This window comes from Oncorhynchus nerka, linkage group LG3 (genome assembly GCF_034236695.1).
Source record: "Oncorhynchus nerka isolate Pitt River linkage group LG3, Oner_Uvic_2.0, whole genome shotgun sequence".
Classification (NCBI taxonomy): Eukaryota; Metazoa; Chordata; class Actinopteri; order Salmoniformes; family Salmonidae; genus Oncorhynchus; species Oncorhynchus nerka.
This window is the reverse complement of record NC_088398.1, coordinates 86,406,241-86,434,001: the sequence shown is the minus strand read 5'-3', so window position 1 is coordinate 86,434,001 and position 27,761 is coordinate 86,406,241. Positions and strand designations below refer to the sequence as shown.

General features: G+C 48.1%; 1 protein-coding gene across 1 annotated transcript in view; it reads left to right on the top strand.

Annotated features, from left to right (window-relative positions):
- LOC115127140 (unconventional myosin-X-like) overlaps positions 1 to 27,761 on the top strand; it is a 322,940-nt gene that overhangs the window by 279,911 nt on the left and 15,268 nt on the right. Inside the window, exons 29-36 of the mRNA XM_065016386.1 lie at positions 229 to 322; positions 2,179 to 2,377; positions 9,566 to 9,754; positions 11,751 to 11,908; positions 12,086 to 12,209; positions 12,432 to 12,729; positions 15,325 to 15,532; positions 16,902 to 17,038. Of these exons, the coding sequence (XP_064872458.1) occupies positions 229 to 322; positions 2,179 to 2,377; positions 9,566 to 9,754; positions 11,751 to 11,908; positions 12,086 to 12,209; positions 12,432 to 12,729; positions 15,325 to 15,532; positions 16,902 to 17,038 (1,407 nt within the window). The remainder of the gene's footprint in view (positions 1 to 228; positions 323 to 2,178; positions 2,378 to 9,565; positions 9,755 to 11,750; positions 11,909 to 12,085; positions 12,210 to 12,431; positions 12,730 to 15,324; positions 15,533 to 16,901; positions 17,039 to 27,761) is intronic.

Below are 27,761 nucleotides of genomic sequence, written 5' to 3'. Positions count from 1 at the left end.
ATAGATGTTCTATTACCCCTAGTGGTCCACCAGTGTTGTATAGATGTTGTATTACCCCTAGTGGTCCCCCAGTGTTGTATTACCCCTAGTGGTCCACCAGTGTTGTATTACCCCTAGTGGTCCACCAGTGTTATATTACCCCTAGTGGTCCCCCAGTGTTGTATTACCCCTAGTGGTCCACCAGTGTATTGCTCTGTGGAACCAACCCCCCTCTCTCTCTCCCTCCAGTGGCTGGTTCAACGTGCTGAGTCGTGTCCAGAGTGCCAGTCCAGACCAGCTGATGGAGATACATCATGAGCAGGCCAACCCCAAGAACGCTGTGGTCAGTATCACCTCTGTCACATCAGTGGAGGCTCCTCAGAGGAGGAAGGGGAGGAATACAACTAGTGAAATATTAAAAGTGATCCTTTTTAGATAAAACTATACTAAATATCACGTTACCATATACAGTGCCTTGCGAAAGTATTCGGCCCCCTTGAACTTTGCGACCTTTTGCCACATTTCAGGCTTCAAACATAAAGATATAAAACTGTATTTTTTTGTGAAGAATCAACAACAAGTGGGACACAATCATGAAGTGGAACAACATTTATTGGATATTTCAAACTTTTTTAACAAATCAAAAACTGAAAAATTGGGCGTGCAAAATTATTCAGGTCCTTTACTTTCAGTGCAGCAAACTCTCTCCAGAAGTTCAGTGAGGATCTCTGAATGATCCAATGTTGACCTAAATGACTAATGATGATAAATACAATCCACCTGTGTGTAATCAAGTCTCCGTATAAATGCACCTGCACTGTGATAGTCTCAGAGGTCCGTTAAAAGCGCAGAGAGCATCATGAAGAACAAGGAACACACCAGGCAGGTCCGAGATAGTGTTGTGAAGAAGTTTAAAGCCGGATTTGGATACAAAAAGATTTCCCAAGCTTTAAACATCCCAAGGAGCACTGTGCAAGCGATAATATTGAAATGGAAGGAGTATCAGACCACTGCAAATCTACCAAGACCTGGCCGTCCCTCTAAACTTTCAGCTCATACAAGGAGAAGACTGATCAGAGATGCAGCCAAGAGGCCCATGATCACTCTGGATGAACTGCAGAGATCTACAGCTGAGGTGGGAGACTCTGTCCATAGGACAACAATCAGTCGTATATTGCACAAATCTGGCCATTATGGAAGAGTGGCAAGAAGAAAGCCATTTCTTAAAGATATCCATAAAAAGTGTTGTTTAAACCTGGGAGACACACCTGGGAGACACACCAAACATGTGGAAGAAGGTGCTCTGGTCAGATGAAACCAAAATTGAACTTTTTGGCAACAATGCAAAACGTTATGTTTGGCGTAAAAGCAACACAGCTCATCACCCTGAACACACCATCCCCACTGTCAAACATGGTGGTGGCAGCATCATGGTTTGGGCCTGCTTTTCTTCAGCAGGGACAGGGAAGATGGTTAAAATTGATGGGAAGATGGATGGAGCCAAATACAGGACCATTCTGGAAGAAAACCTGATGGAGTCTGCAAAAGACCTGAGACTGGGACGGAGATTTGTCTTCCAACAAGACAATGATCCAAAACATAAAGCAAAATCTACAATGGAATGGTTCAAAAATAAACATATCCAGGTGTTAGAATGGCCAAGTCAAAGTCCAGACCTGAATCCAATCGAGAATCTGTGGAAAGAACTGAAAACTGCTGTTCACAAATGCTCTCCATCCAACCTCACTGAGCTCGAGCTGTTTTGCAAGGAGGAATGGGAAAAAATGTCAGTCTCTCGATGTGCAAAACTGATAGAGACATACCCCAAGCGACTTACAGCTGTAATCGCAGCAAAAGGTGGCGCTACAAAGTATTAACTTAAGGGGGCTGAATAATTTTGCACGCCCAATTTTTCAGTTTTTGATTTGTTAAAAAAGTTTGAAATATCCAATAAATGTCGTTCCACTTCATGATTGTGTCCCACTTGTTGTTGATTCTTCACAAAAAATACAGTTTTATATCTTTATGTTTGAAGCCTGAAATGTGGCAAAAGGTCGCAAAGTTCAAGGGGGCCGAATACTTTCGCAAGGCACTGTAACAATTATTAAACTAACAGTGACAACAACTGTCTGTCGGTCGGTCTAGGAGTTACAGACATGTGTTCATGTTGTTTGACGATATGCCAATATTGTGAAACAGGGAACTGTGGATGTTGGACTGATCGACTCTGTGTGCGCGTCAGACAACCCTGACAGACCCAACTCGTTTGTCATCATCACTGCTAACCGTGTGATCCACTGCAACACTGAGATGCCTGAAGAGATGCACCACTGGATCGGCCTGCTGCAGAAGCCTAAAGGAGACGCCAGGATAGACGGACAGGACTTCCTGGTCAGAGGTTAGTGACCTCTACACTGCCGTTCAAAAGGTTGGGGTCACGTTGAAATGTCCTTGTTTTTGAAAGATGGTTTACATGTGTTTGATCCCATTTATAATTCCCTCCGTTATTATTATGAGCCGTCCTCCCCTCAGCAGCCTCCACTGATTCATACCCATACTTACCTGTATCCCTTCATACCCATACTTACCTGTATCCATTCATACCCATACATACCTGTATCCATTCATACCCATACTTACCTTTATCCCTTCATACCCATACTTACCTGTATCCATTCTTACCCATACTTACCTTTATCCCTTCATACCCATACTTACCTGTATCCATTCTTACCCATACATACCTGTATCCATTCATACCCATACTTACCTGTATCCATTCATACCCATACTTACCTGTATCCATTCATACCCATACATACCTGTATCCATACATACCTCTATCCATTCTTACCCATACTTACCAGTATCCATTCATACCCATACATACCTGTATCCATTCATACCCATACTTACCTGTATCCATTCATACCTGTATCCATTCATACCCATACCTACCTGTATCCATACATACCTGTATCCATTCATACCCATACTTACCTGTATCCATTCATACCTGTATCCATTCATACCCATACATACCTGTATCCATTCATACCCATACTTACCTGTATCCATACATACCTGTATCCCTTCATACCCATACATACCTGTATCCATTCATTCCTGTATCCATTCATACCCATACCTACCTGTATCCATTCATACCTGTATCCATTCATACCCGTATCCATTCATACCCACACATACCTGTATCCATACATACCGGTATCCATTCATACCTGTATCCATTCATACCCATACATACCTGTATCCCTTCATACCCATACATACCTGTATCCATTCATACCTGTATCCATTCATACCCGTATCCATTCATACCCACACATACCTGTATCCATACATACCTGTATCCATACATACCTGTATCCATTCATACCTGTATCCATTCATACCCATACATACCTGTATCCATTCATACCTGTATCCATTCATACCCATACATACCTGTATCCATACATACCTGTATCCATTCATACCTGTATCCCTTCATACCCATACATACCTGTATCCATTCATACCCACACATACCTGTATCCATTCATACCCATACATACCTGTATCCATTCATACCCATACATACCTGTATCCATGCTTACCCATACATACCTGTATCTATTCTTATCCATACCTACCTGTATCCATTCATACCTGTATCCCTTCATATCCATACATACCTGTATCCATGCTTACCCATACATACCTGTATCCATTCATACCCACACATACCTGTATCCCTTCATATCCATACATACCTGTATCCCTTCATATCCATACATACCTGTATCCATTCATACCCACACATACCTGTATCCATTCATACCCATACATACCTGTATCCATTCATACCCATACATACCTGTATCCATGCTTACCCATACATACCTGTATCTATTCTTATCCATACCTACCTGTATCCATTCATACCTGTATCCCTTCATATCCATACATACCTGTATCCATGCTTACCCATACATACCTGTATCCATTCATACCCACACATACCTGTATCCCTTCATATCCATACATACCTGTATCCCTTCATATCCATACATACCTGTATCTATTCTTATCCATACCTACCTGTATCCATTCATACCTGTATCCATTCATACCCATACATACCTGTATCCATTCATACCTGTATCCATTCATACCCATACATACCTGTATCCATTCATACCTGTATCCATTCATATCCATTCATACCTGTATCCATACATACCTGTATCCATTCATACCTGTATCCCTTCATACCCATACATACCTGTATCCATTCATACCCACACATACCTGTATCCATTCATACCCATACATACCTGTATCCATGCTTACCCATACATACCTGTATCTATTCTTATCCATACCTACCTGTATCCATTCATACCTGTATCCATTCATACCCATACTTACCTGTATCCATACATACCTGTATCCATTCATACCCATACATACCTGTATCCATTCATATCCATACGTAACTCAATCAATCAATCAATCTATAAAGCCTTTTTACATCAGCAGATGTCACAGCAGATGGGGTGGCAGGCCTAGTGGTTAGAGCTGACAAGGTACAAATCTGTCGTTCTGCCCCTGAACAGGCAGTTAACCCACTGTTCCTAGGCCGTCATTGAAAATAAGAATTTGTTCTTAACTGACTTGCCTAGATAAATAAAGTTAGCAATTTAATTTTAAAAAAGGTGCTATACAGAAACCCAGCCTAAAACCCCAAACAGCAAGCAATGCAGGTGCAGCACGTTGGCTAGGAAAAACTCCCTAGAAAGGCCAGAACCTAGGAAGAAACGTAGAGAGGAACCAGGCTCTGAGGGGTGACCAGTCCTCTTCTGGCTGTACTGGGTAGAGAGGAACCAGGCTCTGAGGGGTGGCCAGTCCTCTTCTGGCTGTACTGGGTAGAGAGAAACCAGGCTCTGAGGGGTGGCCAGTCCTCTTCTGGCTGTACTGGGTAGAGAGGAACCAGGCTCTGAGGGGTGGCCAGTCCTCTTCTGTGCCAGATGGAGATTATCAGAGTACATGGCCATTAAGGCCAGATTGTTCTTCAAGATGTTCAAACGTTTATAGATGACCAGCAGGGCCAAATAATAATCACAGTGGTTATAGAGGGTGAAACAGGTCAGCACCTCAGGAGTACATGCACCATTCTTACCTGTATCCATACGTACCTGGGTCCATTCTTATCCATACGTACCTGTATCCATACGTACCTGGGTCCATTCTTATCCATACGTACCTGGGTCCATTCTTATCCATACGTACCTGGGTCCATTCTTATCCATACGTACCTGGGTCCATTCTTATCCATACGTACCTGGGTCCATTCTTATCCATACGTACCTGGGTCCATACGTACCTGTATCCATACGTACCTGGGTCCATTCTTATCCATACGTACCTGGGTCCATTCTTATCCATACGTACCTGGGTCCATTCTTATCCATACGTACCTGGGTCCATTCTTATCCATACGTACCTGGGTCCATTCTTATCCATACGTACCTGTATGGTGTCTTTAAGGTGATGTTACACTGGGTCCATTCTTATCCATACGTACCTGTATCCATACGTACCTGGGTCCATTCTTATCCATATGTACCTGGGTCCATTCTTATCCATACGTACCTGGGTCCATACGTACCTGTATGGTGTCTTTAAGGTGATGTTACACTGGGTCCATTCTTATCCATACGTACCTGGGTCCATTCTTATCCATACGTACCTGGGTCCATTCTTATCCATACGTACCTGGGTCCATTCTTATCCATACGTACCTGGGTCCATTCTTATCCATACGTACCTGGGTCCATTCTTATCCATACGTACCTGGGTCCATTCTTATCCATACGTACATGGGTCCATTCTTATCCATACGTACATGGGTCCATACGTACCTGTATCCATACGTACCTGGGTACATTCTTATCCATACGTACCTGGGTCCATACGTACCTGTATGGTGTCTTTAAGGTGATGTTACACTGGGTCCATTCTTATCCATACGTACCTGGGTCCATACGTCCTGTATGGTGTCTTTAAGGTGATGTTACACTGGGTCCATTCTTATCCATACGTACCTGGGTCCATTCTTATCCATACGTACCTGGGTCCATTCTTATCCATACGTACCTGGGTCCATACGTCCTGTATGGTGTCTTTAAGGTGATGTTACACTGGGTCCATTCTTATCCATACGTACCTGGGTCCATTCTTATCCATACGTACCTGGGTCCATACGTCCTGTATGGTGTCTTTAAGGTGATGTTACACTGGGTCCATTCTTATCCATACGTACCTGGGTCCATTCTTATCCATACGTACCTGGGTCCATACGTCCTGTATGGTGTCTTTAAGGTGATGTTACACTGGGTCCATTCTTATCCATACGTACCTGGGTCCATTCTTATCCATACGTACCTGGGTCCATTCTTATCCATACGTACCTGGGTCCATTCTTATCCATACGTACCTGGGTCCATTCTTATCCATACGTACCTGGGTCCATTCTTATCCATACGTACCTGGGTCCATTCTTATCCATACGTACCTGGGTCCATTCTTATCCATACGTACCTGGGTCCATTCTTATCCATACATTTAACATTTACATTACATTTAAGTCATTTAGCAGACGCTCTTATCCAGAGCGACTTACAAATTGGTGCTTTCACCTTATGACATCCAGTGGAACAGCCACTTTACAATAGTGCATCTAGGTCTTTTAAGGGGGGGGGGAGAAGGATTACTTTATCCATTCTTATCCATACGTACCTGGGTACATTCTTATCCATACGTACCTGGGTCCATTCTTATCCATACGTACCTGGGTCCATTCTTATCCATACGTACCTGGGTCCATTCTTATCCATACGTACCTGGGTCCATTCTTATCCATACGTACCTGGGTCCATACGTACCTGTATGGTGTCTTTAAGGTGATGTTACACTGGGTCCATTCTTATCCATACGTACCTGGGTCCATTCTTATCCATACGTACCTGGGTCCATTCTTATCCATACGTACCTGGGTCCATTCTTATCCATACGTACCTGGGTACATTCTTATCCATACGTACCTGGGTCCATACGTACCTGTATGGTGTCTTTAAGGTGATGTTACACTGGGTCCATTCTTATCCATACGTACCTGGGTACATACGTCCTGTATGGTGTCTTTAAGGTGATGTTACACTGGGTCCATTCTTATCCATACGTACCTGGGTCCATTCTTATCCATACGTACCTGGGTCCATTCTTATCCATATGGTGTCTTTAAGGTGATGTTACACTGGGTCCATACGTCCTGTATGGTGTCTTTAAGGTGATGTTACACTGGGTCCATTCTTATCCATACGTACCTGGGTCCATTCTTATCCATACGTACCTGGGTCCATACGTCCTGTATGGTGTCTTTAAGGTGATGTTACACTGGGTCCATTCTTATCCATACGTACCTGGGTCCATTCTTATCCATACGTACCTGGGTCCATTCTTATCCATACGTACCTGGGTCCATTCTTATCCATACGTTACCTGGGTCCATTCTTATCCATACGTACCTGGGTCCATTCTTATCCATACGTATTCCTGGGTCCATTCTTATCCATACGTACCTGGGTCCATTCTTATCCATACGTACCTGGGTCCATTCTTATCCATACGTACCTGGGTCCATTCTTATCCATACGTACCTGGGTCCATTCTTATCCATACGTACCTGGGTCCATTCTTATCCATACGTACCTGGGTCCATACGTACCTGTATGGTGTCTTTAAGGTGATGTTACACTGGGTCCATTCTTATCCATACGTACCTGGGTCCATTCTTATCCATACGTACCTGGGTCCATTCTTATCCATACGTACCTGGGTCCATTCTTATCCATACGTACCTGGGTCCATTCTTATCCATACGTACCTGGGTACATTCTTATCCATACGTACCTGGGTCCATACGTACCTGTATGGTGTCTTTAAGGTGATGTTACACTGGGTCCATTCTTATCCATACGTACCTGGGTCCATACGTCCTGTATGGTGTCTTTAAGGTGATGTTACACTGGGTCCATTCTTATCCATACGTACCTGGGTCCATTCTTATCCATACGTACCTGGGTCCATTCTTATCCATACGTACCTGGGTCCATACGTCCTATATGGTGTCTTTAAGGTGATGTTACACTGGGTCCATTCTTATCCATACGTACCTGGGTCCATTCTTATCCATACGTACCTGGGTCCATTCTTATCCATACGTACCTGGGTCCATTCTTATCCATACGTACCTGGGTCCATTCTTATCCATACGTACCTGGGTCCATTCTTATCCATACGTACCTGGGTCCATACGTACCTGTATGGTGTCTTTAAGGTGATGTTACACTGGGTCCATTCTTATCCATACGTACCTGGGTCCATACGTACCTGTATGGTGTCTTTAAGGTGATGTTACACTGGGTCCATTCTTATCCATACGTACCTGGGTCCATACGTCCTGTATGGTGTCTTTAAGGTGATGTTACACTGGGTCCATTCTTATCCATACGTACCTGGGTCCATACGTCCTGTATGGTGTCTTTAAGGTGATGTTACACTGGGTCCATTCTTATCCATACGTACCTGTATCCATACGTACCTTTATGGTGTCTTTAAGGTGATGTTACACTGGGTCCATTCTTATCCATACGTACCTGGGTCCATACGTCCTGTATGGTGTCTTTAAGGTGATGTTACACTGGGTCCATACGTCCTGTATGGTGTCTTTAAGGTGATGTTACACTGGGTCCATTCTCATCCATACGTACCTGGGTCCATACGTCCTGTATGGTGTCTTTAAGGTGATGTTACACTGGGTCCATACGTCCTGTATGGTGTCTTTAAGGTGATGTTACACTGGGTCCATTCTTATCCATACGTACCTGGGTCCATACGTCCTGTATGGTGTCTTTAAGGTGATGTTACACTGGGTCCATACGTCCTGTATGGTGTCTTTAAGGTGATGTTACACTGGGTCCATACGTCCTGTATGGTGTCTTTAAGGTGATGTTACACTGGGTCCATACGTCCTGTATGGTGTCTTTAAGGTGATGTTACACTGGGTCCATACGTCCTGTATGGTGTCTTTAAGGTGATGTTACACTGGGTCCATACGTCCTGTATGGTGTCTTTAAGGTGATGTTACACTGGGCAGCACTAGAGCATAAAGTGGAATGATCCTTTTGAATAAGATTATCCGGAAGGCGGAGTCAATCACCACCTTCCGGAGACACCTGAAACCCCACCTCTTTAAGGAATACCTAGGATAGGATAAAGTAATCCTTCTCCCCCTTAAAAGATTTAGATGCACTATTGTAAAGTGGCTGTTCCACTGGATGTCATAAGGTGAAAGCACCAATTTGTAAGTCGCTCTGGATAAGAGCGTCTGCTAAATGACTTAAATGTAAATGTAGATCTGCCAATTTACTCTATAATTGTTTACCTTACCTTACAGTCAGTTTGTTGTCTGTTCTCAGTACTGGATATAACCTTAGTGTCCTTCTCTCTCTCTTCCCAGGTTGGCTTCACAAGGAGATAAGGGCTAAGAGCACTAGTCTGAAGCTGAAGAAGAGATGGTTTGTATTGACCTCTAACTCTCTGGACTACTACAAGTCTTCAGAGCGCAGTGTGTCCAAGCTGGGGACCCTGGTCCTCAACAGTCTCTGCTCTGTGGTCCAGCCCGACGAGAAGGTCTTCAAGGACACCGGTAGGTAGAGACTGAGAATAGGAAGTGTTCAATGTTGTCAAGACAACACAAACACATCCGGGACCAGGCTAACGCATTCCAGCAAGAATGAGTCTGTCTACCATATCATATATATATATATATATATATATATATACATTGCTTTAATGCTCCTTGAGTCACTCAGTATGTGTCAAAATAGTGAGCTAGGAAATAGGGGGCCATTTGTTTTGTGATGCAGCCCCAGACTTTTCTACGTAAACTTCCTTCCTTCCTGTCTCCCCCACCCCCAGGTTACTGGTGCATTATCGTCCACGGCCGTAAACACTCGTACCACCTCTTAAACTTCCTTCCTTCCTGTCTCCCCCACCCCCAGGTTACTGGTGCATTAACGTCCACGGCCGTAAACACTCGTACCACCTCTTAAACTTCCTTCCTTCCTGTCTCCCCACCCCCAGGTTACTGGTGCATTATCGTCCACGGCCGTAAACACTCGTACCACCTCTTAAACTTCCTTCCTTCCTGTCTCCCCCACCCCCAGGTTACTGGTGCATTATCGTCCACGGCCGTAAACACTCAACCGTACCACCTCTTAAACTTCCTTCCTTCCTGTCTCCCCCCCCCAGGTTACTGGTGCATTATCGTCCACGGCCGTAAACACTCGTACCACCTCTTAAACTTCCTTCCTTCCTGTCTCCCCCACCCCCAGGTTACTGGTGCATTATCGTCCACGGCCGTAAACACTCGTACCACCTCTTAAACTTCCTTCCTTCCTGTCTCCCCCACCCCCAGGTTACTGGTGCATTATCGTCCACGGCCGTAAACACTCGTACCACCTCTTAAACTTCCTTCCTTCCTGTCTCCCCCACCCCCAGGTTACTGGTGCATTATCGTCCACGGCCGTAAACACTCGTACCACCTCTTAAACTTCCTTCCTTCCTGTCTCCCCCACCCCCAGGTTACTGGTGCATTATCGTCCACGGCCGTAAACACTCGTACCACCTCTTAAACTTCCTTCCTTCCTGTCTCCCCCACCCCCAGGTTACTGGTGCATTATCGTCCCACGGCCGTAAACACTCGTACCACCTCTTAAACTTCCTTCCTTCCTGTCTCCCCCACCCCCAGGTTACTGGTGCATTATCGTCCACGGCCGTAAACACTCGTACCACCTCTTAAACTTCCTTCCTTCCTGTCTCCCCCACCCCAGGTTACTGGTGCATTATTCCTTCCTGTCCACGGTTACGTAAACACTCGCCCAGCTCTTCCTTCCTGTCTCCCCCACCCCCAGGTTGGTGCACCACCTCTTAAACTTCCTTCCTTCCTGTCTCCCCCACCCCCAGGTTACTGGTGCATTATCGTCCACGGCCGTAAACACTCGCACCACCTCTTAAACTTCCTTCCTTCCTGTCTCCCCCACCCCCAGGTTACTGGTGCATTATCGTCCCACGGCCGTAAACACTCGTACCACCTCTTAAACTTCCTTCCTTCCTGTCTCCCCCACCCCCAGGTTACTGGTGCATTATCGTCCACGGCCGTAAACACTCGTACCACCTCTTAAACTTCCTTCCTTCCTGTCTCCCCCCCCACCCCCAGGTTACTGGTGCATTATCGTCCACGGCCGTAAACACTCGTACCACCTCTTAAACTTCCTTCCTTCCTGTCTCCCCCACCCCCAGGTTACTGGTGCATTATCGTCCACGGCCGTAAACACTGTCTACCACCTCTTAAACTTCCTTCCTTCCTGTCTCCCCCACCCCCAGGTTACTGGTGCATTATCGTCCACGGCCGTAAACACTCGTACCACCTCTTAAACTTCCTTCCTTCCTGTCTCCCCCACCCCCAGGTTACTGGTGCATTATCGTCCTTCCTTCCTGGCCGTTAAACACTCGTACCACCTCTTAAACTTCCTTCCTTCCTGTCTCCCCCACCCCCAGGTTACTGGTGCATTATCGTCCACGGCCGTAAACACTCGTACCACCTCTTAAACTTCCTTCCTTCCTGTCTCCCCCACCCCCAGGTTACTGGTGCATTATCGTCCACGGCCGTAAACACTCGTACCACCTCTACACCAAACTACTGAACGAGGCTATGCGCTGGGCGTCGGCCATACAGGGGGCTGTCGACAGCAAGGTTCCCATAGAGACACCCACACAGCAACTCATCAGGGACATCAAGGTACAGCCAATCACCAGCCTGCATACTGAGATGTGGTCATTTTATGTCAGATCTGTTTGTGATCTCAATCTGCCATTGTTATATTGTTGTCTACATAGAGAGGGACCAGGCTCAGGAGATGCTAGTGATGATGAAGGAACTTGAGACATTCCTCTGACCTCTGACCTTTCCCCCCAGGAGAGCAGTATGAACGTGGAGGCTGTAGAACAGACGTACTGGAGGAACCCTATCCTCAGATATACCCAGCACCCCCTCCACTCCCCCCTGCTGCCCCTGCCTTACGGGGAGGTCAACATCCACCGTGAGACCCTGGAGGGACTTATTACAGCTAGTTTATATTTTATACTGCAAGGACTTGATTTACTTCTTTTAACTCCTTGTGGAGCAAAGGGTCTCATGTATTTGACAGCAGTTGTATTAACCATTTTGATAGGAATGAAATGCATAAAGCAGTGACCACCATAACTCTTCCTTTCTCTCTCTCTCTCTTGCTCTCCCCCTCTCCACCTCTCCCCACCCCCAGTCCAAAAGGAGAAGGGCTATGCCAGCCTGCAGGATGAGGCAGTGAAGATCTTCAACTCTCTACAGGAGATGGAGGCTGTGTCTGATCCGGTCCCGATCATCCAGGGCATCCTCCAGACCTGCCACGACCTGCGGCTGCTCCGAGACGAGGTCTACTGTCAGCTCATCAAGCAGACCAATCATGTGCCACAGCCCAACAGCTCGGCCAATCGTGCCCACTGGCACCTCCTCACCTGTATGAGCTGTACCTTCCTGCCCAGCCGGGGCATCCTGCGTTACCTCAAGTTCCACCTCAAAAGGTACTTTTACCTACAAAATGCAATTGCGGGGAAAACAGCTTTGGAAGCTTCGTCCCCTTGTCCTTGTTGAAGAGAGGAGGGTTTCAGCTTTCTGTCGGTGTAAATATTTTTCTCAACTCTCTATATTCGGGTTGCGGAAGACACATTTCAGTTGAAGGCATTCAGTTTGTCAACTGACTAGGTATCCCCCTTTCCTTTCCCCTTTCCCTTCCCTTTTCCGTTCCCTTTCCCCTTCCCCTTCCCTTTCCCCTTTCCCTTTCCCTTCCCTTTCCCTTCCCTTTCCCTTTCCCTTTCCCTTCCGTTTCCCTTCCCTTTTCCCTTCCCTTTGCCTTCCCTTTCCCTTCCCCTTTTCCTTTCCCTTCCCCTTTTCCTTTCCCCTTCCCCTTTCCCCTTTTCCTTTCCCCTTCCCCTTTTCCTTTCCCTTCCCTTTTCCTTTCCCCTTCCCTTCCCCTTCCCTTTCCCCTTTCCCTTTCCTTTTCCTTCCCTTTCCCTTCCCTTTTCCTTTCCCCTTCCCTTCCCCTTCCCCCTTCCCTTCCCCTTCCCTTTCCCTTTCCTTTTCCTTCCCTTTTCCTTCCCTTTTCCTTTCCCCTTCCCTTCCCCTTCCCTTTCCCTTTCCCTTTTCCTTTTCCTTTCCTTTCCCTTCCCTTTTCCTTTCCCTTTCCCTTCCCTTTTCCTTTCCCTTTCCTTTCCCATTCCCTTTCCTTTTCCTTCCCTTTCCCTTCCCTTTTCCTTTCCCCTTCCCTTTCCCTTCCCTTTCCCTTCCCTTTCCCTTTCCCTTTCCTTTCCCTTTCCTTTTCCTTTCCTTCCCCTTTCCTTTTCCTTTCCTTTTCCTTTCCCTTTCCCTTTCCTTTCCCTTTCCTTTTCCTTCCCTTTCCCTCCCCTTTCCCCTTTCCCCTTCCTTTTCCCTTCCCTTTCCCTTCCCTTTCCCTTTCCCCTTCCCTTTCCCTTTCCCTTTCTTTCTAAGTCAACAACATGGATTGGTGTATTTCGACTACTATCTAGGTAGAGACCATTGAACAGAACAAGGCTCTGTCAATAACTCAATGCTGTTTTCATATATTGTATTTGTTTAAAAACATGATCTGGTAAAATGAAAGTGGGTCTTGGTGAATTGGCAGCACACGCAGTGATGTGGGCTGGTGTGGATAAAATACCAGGGACCAATTCTTGTCCTACTCCACCCCTGTCCTTCAGTCACTCTCCTCCTTTAGTTCACCCCTCCTTCAGAAGGCAAGACTCTTCTAGAACCAGACTGAACGCTACACTCACCACCCCTCCTTCAGTCACGCTCCTTTCCTGAGTCCTTAGAAAGATGCTGAGCCGCATGCAGAATGTGTTCCCTTCCTATAGCTTCTAGTCAGCAGAATGTGTTCCCTTCCTACAGCTTCTAGTCAGCAGAATGTGTTCCCTTCCTATAGGTTCTAGTCAGCAGAATGTGTTCCCTTCCTATAGCTTCTAGTCAGCAGAATGTGTTCCCTTCCTATAGCTTCTAGTAAGCAGAATGTGTTCCCTTCCTATAGCTTGTAGGAAGCAGAATGTGTTCCCTTCCTATAGCTTCTAGTCAGCAGAATGTGTTCCCTTCCTATAGCTCTTAGTCAGCAGAATGTGTTCCCTTCCTATAGCTCCTAGTCAGCAGAATGTGTTCCCTTCCTATAGCTCCTAGTCAGCAGAATGTGTTCCCTTCCTATAGCTTGTAGGAAGCAGAAATTGCTCCCTTCCTATAGCTTGTAGGAATCAGAATGTGCTCCCTTCCTATAGCTTGTAGGAAGCAGAATGTGCTCCCTTCCTATAGCTCCTAGTCAGCAGAATGTGTTCCCTTCCTATAGCTTGTAGGAAGCAGAATGTGTTCCCTTCCTATAGCTTCTAGTCAGCAGAATGTGTTCCCTTCCTATAGCTCCTAGTCAGCAGAATGTGTTCCCTTCCTATAGCTTCTAGTCAGCAGAATGTGTTCCCTTCCTATAGCTTGTAGGAAGCAGAATGTGCTCCTTCCTATAGCTCAGTCAGAGAATGTGCTCCTTCCTATAGCTCCTAGTCAGCAGAATGTGCTACCTTCCTATAGCTTCTAGTCAGCAGAATGTGTTCCCTTCCTATAGCTCCTAGTCAGCAGAATGTGTTCCCTTCCTATAGCTCCTAGTCAGCAGAATGTGTTCCCTTCCTATAGCTTGTAGGAAGCAGAATGTGCTCCCTTCCTATAGCTCCTAGTCAGCAGAATGTGCTCCCTTCCTATAGCTCCTAGTCAGCAGAATGTGCTCCTTCCTATAGCTCCTAGTCAGCAGAATGTGTTCCCTTCCTATAGCTCCTAGTCAGCAGAATGTGTTCCCTTCCTATAGCTCCTAGTCAGCAGAATGTGTTCCCTTCCTATAGCTTGTAGGAAGCAGAATGTGCTCCCTTCCTATAGCTCCTAGTCAGCAGAATGTGCTCCCTTCCTATAGCTCCTAGTCAGCAGAATGTGCTACCTTCCTATAGCTTGTAGTATAAATAGCCGTATTTTCTGTGATTGATTTGTATGGATGGGTAAACTGGACAGTATGTCATCAGTAACGTTGATTTGCTCATCCTCTACACCTCCGTGACCCTCTGTCTGTTCTTCTCCAGGGTGAAGGAGCAGTTTCCTGGAACAGAGGTGGACATGTTTGCCCATTTCATAGGTGAGTCTCTGAAGAGGACCAAGGTCAGGGACTTTGTACCGTCTCAGGAGGAGATCGTAGCCTTACTGACCAGGCAGGAAATGACTACTACGGTCTACTGCCACGGAGGAGGGTCCTGCAAGATCTCCATCAACTCACACACCACCGCTGGAGAGGTAACTATGCTGCGTTGCTCTGACATGTCCACATCTAAACTACGCTGTTCTGTCCTATGTCCAGTTCTGTTGATTATACTATAAAAAGTATGTTTTCCACAAGGAGTAGTAGCTGTAAAAATACAGTATATACAATGCTTTGCTGTTCCCAGGTGGTGAGGTTTAGTCAGATGTGTTAACCTGTTGCGACGAGCCATCCCGGATCCGGGATCGTGAATACAGCCTCAAGCTCATTACCATAACGCAACGATAACTATTCATGAAAATCGCAAATGAAATGAAATCAATATGCTAGCTCTCAAGCTTAGATTTTCCTGCCTGTCCCCAGGTGGTGAGGTTTAGTCAGATGTGTTAATGTCCCTCTGTCCTGCCTGTCCCCAGGTGGTGAGGTTTAGTCAGATGTGTTAATGTCCCTCTGTCCTGCCTGTCCCCAGGTGGTGAGGTTTAGTCAGATGTGTTAATGTCCCTCTGTCCTGCCCGTCCCCAGGTGGTGAGGTTTAGTCAGATGTGTTAATGTCCCTCTGTCCCCAGGTGGTGAGGTTTAGTCAGATGTGTTAATGTCCCTCTGTCCCCAGGTGGTGAGGTTTAGTCAGATGTGTTAATGTCCCTCTGTCCCCAGGTGGTGAGGTTTAGTCAGATGTGTTAATGTCCCTCTGTCCCCAGGTGGTGAGGTTTAGTCAGATGTGTTAATGTTCCTCTGTCCCCAGGTGGTGAGATTTAGTCAGATGTGTTAATGTCCCTCTGTCCTGCCTGTCCCCAGGTGGTGAGGTTTAGTCAGATGTGTTAATGTCCCTCTGTCCTGCCCGTCCCCAGGTGGTGAGGTTTAGTCAGATGTGTTAATGTCCCTCTGTCCCCAGGTGGTGAGGTTTAGTCAGATGTGTTAATGTCCCTCTGTCCCCAGGTGGTGAGGTTTAGTCAGATGTGTTAATGTCCCTCTGTCCCCAGGTGGTGAGGTTTAGTCAGATGTGTTAATGTCCCTCTGTCCCCAGGTGGTGAGGTTTAGTCAGATGTGTTAATGTCCCTCTGTCCTGCCCGTCCCCAGGTGGTGAGGTTTAGTCAGATGTGTTAATGTCCCTCTGTCCTGCCTGTTCCCAGGTGGTGAGGTTTAGTCAGATGTGTTAATGTCCCTCTGTCCCCAGGTGGTGAGATTTAGTCAGATGTGTTAATGTCCCTCTGTCCTGCCTGTCCCCAGGTGGTGAGGTTTAGTCAGATGTGTTAATGTCCCTCTGTCCCCAGGTGGTGAGGTTTAGTCAGATGTTCCTCTGTCCCCAGGTGGTGAGGTTTAGTCAGATGTGTTAATGTCCCTCCGTCCCCAGGTGGTGAGGTTTAGTCAGATGTGTTAATGTCCCTCTGTCCTGCCTGTCCCCAGGTGGTGGAGAAGTTGATCCGAGGCCTGGCCATGGAGGACAGTAGAAACATGTTTTCCCTGTTTCAACACAACAACACTACGGACCGAGCTGTGGAGAGTAGAGTCATCGTGGCTGACGTACTCGCCAAGTTTGAGAGGTGAGAGTTCAGCTGGAGAGAGAGAGATGCACAGCCTGGTCTCTGATCTGTTTGAGAGGTGAGAGTTCAGCTGGAGAGAGAGAGATGCACAGCCTGGTCTCTGAACTGTTTGAGAGGTGAGAGTTCAGCTGGAGAGAGAGAGATGCACAGCCTGGTCTCTGAACTGTTTGAGAGGTGAGAGTTCAGCTGGAGAGAGAGAGATGCACAGAGAATAGCCTGGTCTCTGATCTGTTTGAGGGGTGAGAGTTCAGCTGGAGAGAGAGAGATGCACAGCCTGGTCTCTGAACTGTTTGAGAGGTGAGAGTTCAGCTGGAGAGAGAGAGATGCACAGCCTGGTCTCTGAACTGTTTGAGGGGTGAGAGTTCAGCTGGAGAGAGAGAGATGCACAGCCTGGTCTCTGAACTGTTTGAGGGGTGAGAGTTCAGCTGGAGAGAGAGAGATGCACAGCCTGGTCTCTGATCTGTTTGAGGGGTGAGAGTTCAGCTGGAGAGAGAGAGATGCACAGCCTGGTCTCTGAACTGTTTGAGAGGTGAGAGTTCAGCTGGTGAGAGAGAGATGCACAGAGAATAGCCTGGTCTCTAAACTGTTTGAGAGGTGAGAGTTCAGCTGGAGAGGGAGAGATGCACAGAGAATAGCCTGGTCTCTGATCTGTTTGAGGGGTGAGAGTTCAGCTGGAGAGAGAGAGATGCACAGCCTGGTCTCTGAACTGTTTGAGGGGTGAGAGTTCAGCTGGAGAGAGAGAGATGCACAGCCTGGTCTCTGAACTGTTTGAGAGGTGAGAGTTCAGCTGGAGAGAGAGAGATGCACAGCCTGGTCTCTGAACTGTTTGAGAGGTGAGAGTTCAGCTGGAGAGAGAGATGCACAGAGAATAGCCTGGTCTCTGAACTGTTTGAGAGGTGAGAGTTCAGCTGGAGAGAGAGATGCACAGCCTGGTCTCTGATCTGTTTGAGAGGTGAGAGTTCAGCTGGAGAGAGAGAGATGCACAGCCTGGTCTCTGATCTGTTTGCGAGGTGAGAGTTCAGCTGGAGAGAGAGAGATGCACAGAGAATAGCCTGGTCTCTGATCTGTTTGAGAGGTGAGAGTTCAGCTGGAGAGAGAGATGCACAGCCTGGTCTCTGAACTGTTTGAGGGGTGAGAGTTCAGCTGGAGAGAGAGAGATGCACAGCCTGGTCTCTGAACTGTTTGAGAGGTGAGAGTTCAGCTGGAGAGAGAGAGATGCACAGCCTGGTCTCTGAACTGTTTGAGAGGTGAGAGTTCAGCTGGAGAGAGAGAGATGCACAGCCTGGTCTCTGAACTGTTTGAGAGGTGAGAGTTCAGCTGGAGAGAGAGAGATGCACAGCCTGGTCTCTGAACTGTTTGAGAGGTGAGAGTTCAGCTGGAGAGAGAGATGCACAGAGAATAGCCTGGTCTCTGAACTGTTTGAGAGGTGAGAGTTCAGCTGGAGAGAGAGATGCACAGCCTGGTCTCTGATCTGTTTGAGGGTGAGAGTTCAGCTGGAGAGAGAGAGATGCACAGAGAATAGCCTGGTCTCTGAACTGTTTGAGAGGTGAGAGTTCAGCTGGAGAGAGAGAGATGCACAGAGAATAGACTGGTCTCTGAACTGTTTGAGAGGTGAGAGTTCAGCTGGAGAGAGAGATGCACAGCCTGGTCTCTGATCTGTTTGAGGGGTGAGAGTTCAGCTGGAGAGAGAGATGCACAGCCTGGTCTCTGAACTGTTTGAGAGGTGAGAGTTCAGCTGGAGAGAGATGCACAGCCTGGTCTCTGATCTGTTTGAGGGGTGAGAGTTCAGCTGGAGAGAGAGAGATGCACAGCCTGGTCTCTGAACTGTTTGAGAGGTGAGAGTTCAGCTGGAGAGAGAGAGATGCACAGCCTGGTCTCTGAACTGTTTGAGAGGTGAGAGTTCAGCTGGAGAGAGAGATGCACAGCCTGGTCTCTGATCTGTTTGAGAGGTGAGAGTTCAGCTGGAGAGAGAGATGCACAGCCTGGTCTCTGATCTGTTTGCGAGGTGAGAGTTCAGCTGGAGAGAGAGAGATGCACAGAGAATAGCCTGGTCTCTGATCTGTTTGAGAGGTGAGAGTTCAGCTGGAGAGAGAGAGATGCACAGCCTGGTCTCTGAACTGTTTGAGAGGTGAGAGTTCAGCTGGAGAGAGAGAGATGCACAGCCTGGTCTCTGAACTGTTTGAGAGGTGAGAGTTCAGCTGGAGAGAGAGAGATGCACAGCCTGGTCTCTGAACTGTTTGAGAGGTGAGAGTTCAGCTGGAGAGAGAGATGCACAGAGAATAGCCTGGTCTCTGAACTGTTTGAGAGGTGAGAGTTCAGCTGGAGAGAGAGATGCACAGAGAATAGACTGGTCTCTGAACTGTTTGAGAGGTGAGAGTTCAGCTGGAGAGAGAGAGATGCACAGCCTGGTCTCTGATCTGTTTGAGGGTGAGAGTTCAGCTGGAGAGAGAGAGTTTGATGCACAGAGAATAGCCTGGTCTCTGAACTGTTTGAGAGGTGAGAGTTCAGCTGGAGAGAGAGATGCACAGAGATGCACAGAGAATAGACTGGTCTCTGAACTGTTTGAGAGGTGAGAGTTCAGCTGGAGAGAGAGAGATGCACAGCCTGGTCTCTGATCTGTTTGAGGGGTGAGAGTTCAGCTGGAGAGAGAGATGCACAGCCTGGTCTCTGAACTGTTTGAGAGGTGAGAGTTCAGCTGGAGAGAGAGAGATGCACAGCCTGGTCTCTGAACTGTTTGAGAGGTGAGAGTTCAGCTGGAGAGAGAGATGCACAGCCTGGTCTCTGAACTGTTTGAGAGGTGAGAGTTCAGCTGGAGAGAGAGAGATGCACAGCCTGGTCTCTGAACTGTTTGAGAGGTGAGAGTTCAGCTGGAGAGAGAGAGATGCACAGCCTGGTCTCTGAACTGTTTGAGAGGTGAGAGTTCAGCTGGAGAGAGAGATGCACAGAGAATAGCCTGGTCTCTGAACTGTTTGAGAGGTGAGAGTTCAGCTGGAGAGAGAGAGATGCACAGCCTGGTCTCTGATCTGTTTGAGGGGTGAGAGTTCAGCTGGAGAGAGAGAGATGCACAGAGAATAGCCTGGTCTCTGAACTGTTTGAGAGGTGAGAGTTCAGCTGGAGAGAGAGAGATGCACAGAGAATAGACTGGTCTCTGAACTGTTTGAGAGGTGAGAGTTCAGCTGGAGAGAGAGATGCACAGCCTGGTCTCTGATCTGTTTGAGGGGTGAGAGTTCAGCTGGAGAGAGAGAGATGCACAGCCTGGTCTCTGAACTGTTTGAGAGGTGAGAGTTCAGCTGGAGAGAGAGATGCACAGCCTGGTCTCTGAACTGTTTGAGAGGTGAGAGTTCAGCTGGAGAGAGAGATGCACAGCCTGGTCTCTGATCTGTTTGAGAGGTGAGAGTTCAGCTGGAGAGAGAGATGCACAGCCTGGTCTCTGATCTGTTTGCGAGTGAGAGTTCAGCTGGAGAGAGAGAGATGCACAGAGAATAGCCTGGTCTCTGATCTGTTTGAGAGGTGAGAGTTCAGCTGGAGAGAGAGATGCACAGCCTGGTCTCTGAACTGTTTGAGAGGTGAGAGTTCAGCTGGAGAGAGAGAGATGCACAGCCTGGTCTCTGAACTGTTTGAGAGGTGAGAGTTCAGCTGGAGAGAGAGAGATGCACAGCCTGGTCTCTGAACTGTTTGAGAGGTGAGAGTTCAGCTGGAGAGAGAGATGCACAGAGAATAGCCTGGTCTCTGAACTGTTTGAGAGGTGAGAGTTCAGCTGGAGAGAGAGATGCACAGAGAATAGACTGGTCTCTGAACTGTTTGAGAGGTGAGAGTTCAGCTGGAGAGAGAGATGCACAGCCTGGTCTCTGATCTGTTTGAGGGTGAGAGTTCAGCTGGAGAGAGAGATGCACAGAGAATAGCCTGGTCTCTGAACTGTTTGAGAGGTGAGAGTTCAGCTGGAGAGAGAGAGATGCACAGAGAATAGACTGGTCTCTGAACTGTTTGAGAGGTGAGAGTTCAGCTGGAGAGAGAGAGATGCACAGCCTGGTCTCTGATCTGTTTGAGGGGTGAGAGTTCAGCTGGAGAGAGAGAGATGCACAGCCTGGTCTCTGAACTGTTTGAGAGGTGAGAGTTCAGCTGGAGAGAGAGATGCACAGCCTGGTCTCTGAACTGTTTGAGAGGTGAGAGTTCAGCTGGAGAGAGAGAGATGCACAGCCTGGTCTCTGAACTGTTTGAGAGGTGAGAGTTCAGCTGGAGAGAGAGAGATGCACAGCCTGGTCTCTGAACTGTTTGAGAGGTGAGAGTTCAGCTGGAGAGAGAGAGATGCACAGCCTGGTCTCTGATCTGTTTGAGAGGTGAGAGTTCAGCTGGAGACAGAGAGATGCACAGCCTGGTCTCTGAACTGTTTGAGAGGTGAGAGTTCAGCTGGAGAGAGAGAGATGCACAGAGAATAGCCTGGTCTCTGATCTGTTTGAGAGGTGAGAGTTCAGCTGGAGAGAGAGAGATGCACAGCCTGGTCTCTGAACTGTTTGAGAGGTGAGAGTTCAGCTGGAGAGAGAGAGATGCACAGCCTGGTCTCTGAACTGTTTGAGAGGTGAGAGTTCAGCTGGAGAGAGAGATGCACAGCCTGGTCTCTGAACTGTTTGAGAGGTGAGAGTTCAGCTGGAGAGAGAGAGATGCACAGCCTGGTCTCTGAACTGTTTGAGAGGTGAGAGTTCAGCTGGAGAGAGAGAGATGCACAGAGAATAGCCTGGTCTCTGAACTGTTTGAGAGGTGAGAGTTCAGCTGGAGAGAGAGAGATGCACAGCCTGGTCTCTGATCTGTTTGAGAGGTGAGAGTTCAGCTGGAGAGAGAGAGATGCACAGCCTGGTCTCTGAACTGTTTGAGAGGTGAGAGTTCAGCTGGAGAGAGAGAGATGCACAGCCTGGTCTCTGAACTGTTTGAGAGGTGAGAGTTCAGGTGGAGAGAGAGAGATGCACAGCCTGGTCTCTGATCTGTTTGAGAGGTGAGAGTTCAGCTGGAGAGAGAGAGATGCACATAGAATAGCCTGGTCTCTGAACTGTTTGAGAGGTGAGAGTTCAGCTGGAGAGAGAGAGATGCACAGCCTGGTCTCTGATCTGTTTGAGAGGTGAGAGTTCAGCTGGAGAGAGAGAGATGCACAGCCTGGTCTCTGATCTGTTTGCAAGGTGAGAGTTCAGCTGGAGAGAGAGAGATGCACAGAGAATAGCCTGGTCTCTGATCTGTTTGAGAGGTGAGAGTTCAGCTGGAGAGAGAGAGATGCACAGCCTGGTCTCTGAACTGTTTGAGAGGTGAGAGTTCAGCTGGAGAGAGAGAGATGCACAGCCTGGTCTCTGAACTGTTTGAGAGGTGAGAGTTCAGCTGGAGAGAGAGAGATGCACAGCCTGGTCTCTGATCTGTTTGAGGGGTGAGAGTTCAGCTGGAGAGAGAGAGATGCACAGCCTGGTCTCTGAACTGTTTGAGAGGTGAGAGTTCAGCTGGAGAGAGAGAGATGCACAGCCTGGTCTCTGAACTGTTTGAGAGGTGAGAGTTCAGCTGGAGAGAGAGAGATGCACAGCCTGGTCTCTGATCTGTTTGAGAGGTGAGAGTTCAGCTGGAGAGAGAGATGCACAGCCTGGTCTCTGATCTGTTTGAGGTGAGAGTTCAGCTGGAGAGAGAGATGCACAGAGAATAGCCTGGTCTCTGATCTGTTTGAGAGGTGAGAGTTCAGCTGGAGAGAGAGAGATGCACAGCCTGGTCTCTGAACTGTTTGAGAGGTGAGAGTTCAGCTGGAGAGAGAGAGATGCACAGCCTGGTCTCTGAACTGTTTGAGAGGTGAGAGTTCAGCTGGAGAGAGAGAGATGCACAGCCTGGTCTCTGAACTGTTTGAGAGGTGAGAGTTCAGCTGGAGAGAGAGAGATGCACAGAGAATAGCCTGGTCTCTGAACTGTTTGAGAGGTGAGAGTTCAGCTGGAGAGAGAGAGATGCACAGAGAATAGACTGGTCTCTGAACTGTTTGAGAGGTGAGAGTTCAGCTGGAGAGAGAGAGATGCACAGCCTGGTCTCTGATCTGTTTGAGGGGTGAGAGTTCAGCTGGAGAGAGAGAGATGCACAGAGAATAGCCTGGTCTCTGAACTGTTTGAGAGGTGAGAGTTCAGCTGGAGAGAGAGAGATGCACAGAGAATAGACTGGTCTCTGAACTGTTTGAGAGGTGAGAGTTCAGCTGGAGAGAGAGAGATGCACAGCCTGGTCTCTGATCTGTTTGAGGGTGAGAGTTCAGCTGGAGAGAGAGATGATGCACAGCCTGGTCTCTGAACTGTTTGAGAGGTGAGAGTTCAGCTGGAGAGAGAGATGCACAGCCTGGTCTCTGAACTGTTTGAGAGGTGAGAGTTCAGCTGGAGAGAGAGAGATGCACAGCCTGGTCTCTGAACTGTTTGAGAGGTGAGAGTTCAGCTGGAGAGAGAGAGATGCACAGCCTGGTCTCTGAACTGTTTGAGAGGTGAGAGTTCAGCTGGAGAGAGAGAGATGCACAGCCTGGTCTCTGATCTGTTTGAGAGGTGAGAGTTCAGCTGGAGACAGAGAGATGCACAGCCTGGTCTCTGAACTGTTTGAGAGGTGAGAGTTCAGCTGGAGAGAGAGAGATGCACAGAGAATAGCCTGGTCTCTGATCTGTTTGAGAGGTGAGAGTTCAGCTGGAGAGAGAGAGATGCACAGCCTGGTCTCTGAACTGTTTGAGAGGTGAGAGTTCAGCTGGAGAGAGAGAGATGCACAGCCTGGTCTCTGAACTGTTTGAGAGGTGAGAGTTCAGCTGGAGAGAGAGAGATGCACAGCCTGGTCTCTGAACTGTTTGAGAGGTGAGAGTTCAGCTGGAGAGAGAGAGATGCACAGCCTGGTCTCTGAACTGTTTGAGAGGTGAGAGTTCAGCTGGAGAGAGAGAGATGCACAGAGAATAGCCTGGTCTCTGAACTGTTTGAGAGGTGAGAGTTCAGCTGGAGAGAGAGAGATGCACAGCCTGGTCTCTGATCTGTTTGAGAGGTGAGAGTTCAGCTGGAGAGAGAGAGATGCACAGCCTGGTCTCTGAACTGTTTGAGAGGTGAGAGTTCAGCTGGAGAGAGAGATGCACAGCCTGGTCTCTGAACTGTTTGAGAGGTGAGAGTTCAGGTGGAGAGAGAGAGATGCACAGCCTGGTCTCTGATCTGTTTGAGAGGTGAGAGTTCAGCTGGAGAGAGAGAGATGCACATAGAATAGCCTGGTCTCTGAACTGTTTGAGAGGTGAGAGTTCAGCTGGAGAGAGAGAGATGCACAGCCTGGTCTCTGATCTGTTTGAGAGGTGAGAGTTCAGCTGGAGAGAGAGAGATGCACAGCCTGGTCTCTGATCTGTTTGCAAGGTGAGAGTTCAGCTGGAGAGAGAGAGATGCACAGAGAATAGCCTGGTCTCTGATCTGTTTGAGAGGTGAGAGTTCAGCTGGAGAGAGAGAGATGCACAGCCTGGTCTCTGAACTGTTTGAGAGGTGAGAGTTCAGCTGGAGAGAGAGAGATGCACAGCCTGGTCTCTGAACTGTTTGAGAGGTGAGAGTTCAGCTGGAGAGAGAGAGATGCACAGCCTGGTCTCTGAACTGTTTGAGAGGTGAGAGTTCAGCTGGAGAGAGAGAGATGCACAGCCTGGTCTCTGAACTGTTTGAGAGGTGAGAGTTCAGCTGGAGAGAGAGAGATGCACAGAGAATAGCCTGGTCTCTGAACTGTTTGAGAGGTGAGAGTTCAGCTGGAGAGAGAGAGATGCACAGAGAATAGACTGGTCTCTGAACTGTTTGAGAGGTGAGAGTTCAGCTGGAGAGAGAGAGATGCACAGCCTGGTCTCTGATCTGTTTGAGGGGTGAGAGTTCAGCTGGAGAGAGAGAGATGCACAGAGAATAGCCTGGTCTCTGAACTGTTTGAGAGGTGAGAGTTCAGCTGGAGAGAGAGATGCACAGAGAATAGACTGGTCTCTGAACTGATTGAGAGGTGAGAGTTCAGCTGGAGAGAGAGATGCACAGCCTGGTCTCTGATCTGTTTGAGGGGTGAGAGTTCAGCTGGAGAGAGAGAGATGCACAGCCTGGTCTCTGAACTGTTTGAGAGGTGAGAGTTCAGCTGGAGAGAGAGAGATGCACAGCCTGGTCTCTGAACTGTTTGAGAGGTGAGAGTTCAGCTGGAGAGAGAGAGATGCACAGAGAATAGCCTGGTCTCTGATCTGTTTGAGGGGTGAGAGTTCAGCTGGAGAGAGAGAGATGCACAGAGAATAGCCTGGTCTCTGATCTGTTTGAGAGGTGAGAGTTCAGCTGGAGAGAGAGAGATGCACAGAGAATAGCCTGGTCTCTGATCTGTTTGAGGGGTGAGAGTTCAGCTGGAGAGAGAGAGATGCACAGCCTGGTCTCTGAACTGTTTGAGAGGTGAGAGTTCAGCTGGAGAGAGAGAGATGCACAGCCTGGTCTCTGAACTGTTTGAGAGGTGAGAGTTCAGCTGGAGAGAGAGATGCACAGCCTGGTCTCTGAACTGTTTGAGAGGTGAGAGTTCAGGTGGAGAGAGAGAGATGCACAGCCTGGTCTCTGATCTGTTTGAGAGGTGAGAGTTCAGCTGGAGAGAGAGAGATGCACATAGAATAGCCTGGTCTCTGAACTGTTTGAGAGGTGAGAGTTCAGCTGGAGAGAGAGAGATGCACAGCCTGGTCTCTGAACTGTTTGAGAGGTGAGAGTTCAGCTGGAGAGAGAGAGATGCACAGCCTGGTCTCTGATCTGTTTGAGAGGTGAGAGTTCAGCTGGAGAGAGAGAGATGCACAGCCTGGTCTCTGATCTGTTTGCAAGGTGAGAGTTCAGCTGGAGAGAGAGAGATGCACAGAGAATAGCCTGGTCTCTGAACTGTTTGAGAGGTGAGAGTTCAGCTGGAGAGAGAGAGATGCACAGAGAATAGACTGGTCTCTGAACTGTTTGAGAGGTGAGAGTTCAGCTGGAGAGAGAGAGATGCACAGCCTGGTCTCTGATCTGTTTGAGGGGTGAGAGTTCAGCTGGAGAGAGAGAGATGCACAGAGAATAGCCTGGTCTCTGAACTGTTTGAGAGGTGAGAGTTCAGCTGGAGAGAGAGAGATGCACAGAGAATAGACTGGTCTCTGAACTGTTTGAGAGGTGAGAGTTCAGCTGGAGAGAGAGAGATGCACAGCCTGGTCTCTGATCTGTTTGAGGGGTGAGAGTTCAGCTGGAGAGAGAGAGATGCACAGCCTGGTCTCTGAACTGTTTGAGAGGTGAGAGTTCAGCTGGAGAGAGAGAGATGCACAGCCTGGTCTCTGAACTGTTTGAGAGGTGAGAGTTCAGCTGGAGAGAGAGAGATGCACAGAGAATAGCCTGGTCTCTGATCTGTTTGAGGGGTGAGAGTTCAGCTGGAGAGAGAGAGATGCACAGAGAATAGCCTGGTCTCTGATCTGTTTGAGAGGTGAGAGTTCAGCTGGAGAGAGAGATGCACAGAGAATAGCCTGGTCTCTGATCTGTTTGAGAGGGTGAGAGTTCAGCTGGAGAGAGAGAGATGCACAGCCTGGTCTCTGAACTGTTTGAGAGGTGAGAGTTCAGCTGGAGAGAGAGAGATGCACAGCCTGGTCTCTGAACTGTTTGAGAGGTGAGAGTTCAGCTGGAGAGAGAGAGATGCACAGCCTGGTCTCTGATCTGTTTGAGAGGTGAGAGTTCAGCTGGAGAGAGAGAGATGCACAGCCTGGTCTCTGAACTGTTTGAGAGGTGAGAGTTCAGCTGGAGCGAGAGAGATGCACAGCCTGGTCTCTGAACTGTTTGAGAGGTGAGAGTTCAGCTGGAGAGAGAGAGATGCACAGAGAATAGCCTGGTCTCTGAACTGTTTGAGAGGTGAGAGTTCAGCTGGAGAGAGAGAGATGCACAGCCTGGTCTCTGATCTGTTTGAGAGGTGAGAGTTCAGCTGGAGAGAGAGAGATGCACAGCCTGGTCTCTGAACTGTTTGAGAGGTGAGAGTTCAGGTGGAGAGAGAGAGATGCACAGCCTGGTCTCTGATCTGTTTGAGAGGTGAGAGTTCAGCTGGAGAGAGAGATGCACATAGAATAGCCTGGTCTCTGAACTGTTTGAGAGGTGAGAGTTCAGCTGGAGAGAGAGAGAGATGCACAGAGAATAGCCTGGTCTCTGAACTGTTTGAGAGGTGAGAGTTCAGCTGGAGAGAGAGAGATGCACAGCCTGGTCTCTGATCTGTTTGAGAGGTGAGAGTTCAGCTGGAGAGAGAGAGATGCACAGCCTGGTCTCTGATCTGTTTGAGAGGTGAGAGTTCAGCTGGAGAGAGAGAGATGCACAGAGAATAGCCTGGTCTCTGATCTGTTTGAGAGGTGAGAGTTCAGCTGGAGAGAGAGAGATGCACAGCCTGGTCTCTGAACTGTTTGAGAGGTGAGAGTTCAGCTGGAGAGAGAGAGATGCACAGCCTGGTCTCTGAACTGTTTGAGAGGTGAGAGTTCAGCTGGAGAGAGAGAGATGCACAGCCTGGTCTCTGAACTGTTTGAGAGGTGAGAGTTCAGCTGGAGAGAGAGAGATGCACAGCCTGGTCTCTGAACTGTTTGAGAGGTGAGAGTTCAGCTGGAGAGAGAGAGATGCACAGAGAATAGCCTGGTCTCTGAACTGTTTGAGAGGTGAGAGTTCAGCTGGAGAGAGAGAGATGCACAGCCTGGTCTCTGATCTGTTTGAGAGGTGAGAGTTCAGCTGGAGAGAGAGAG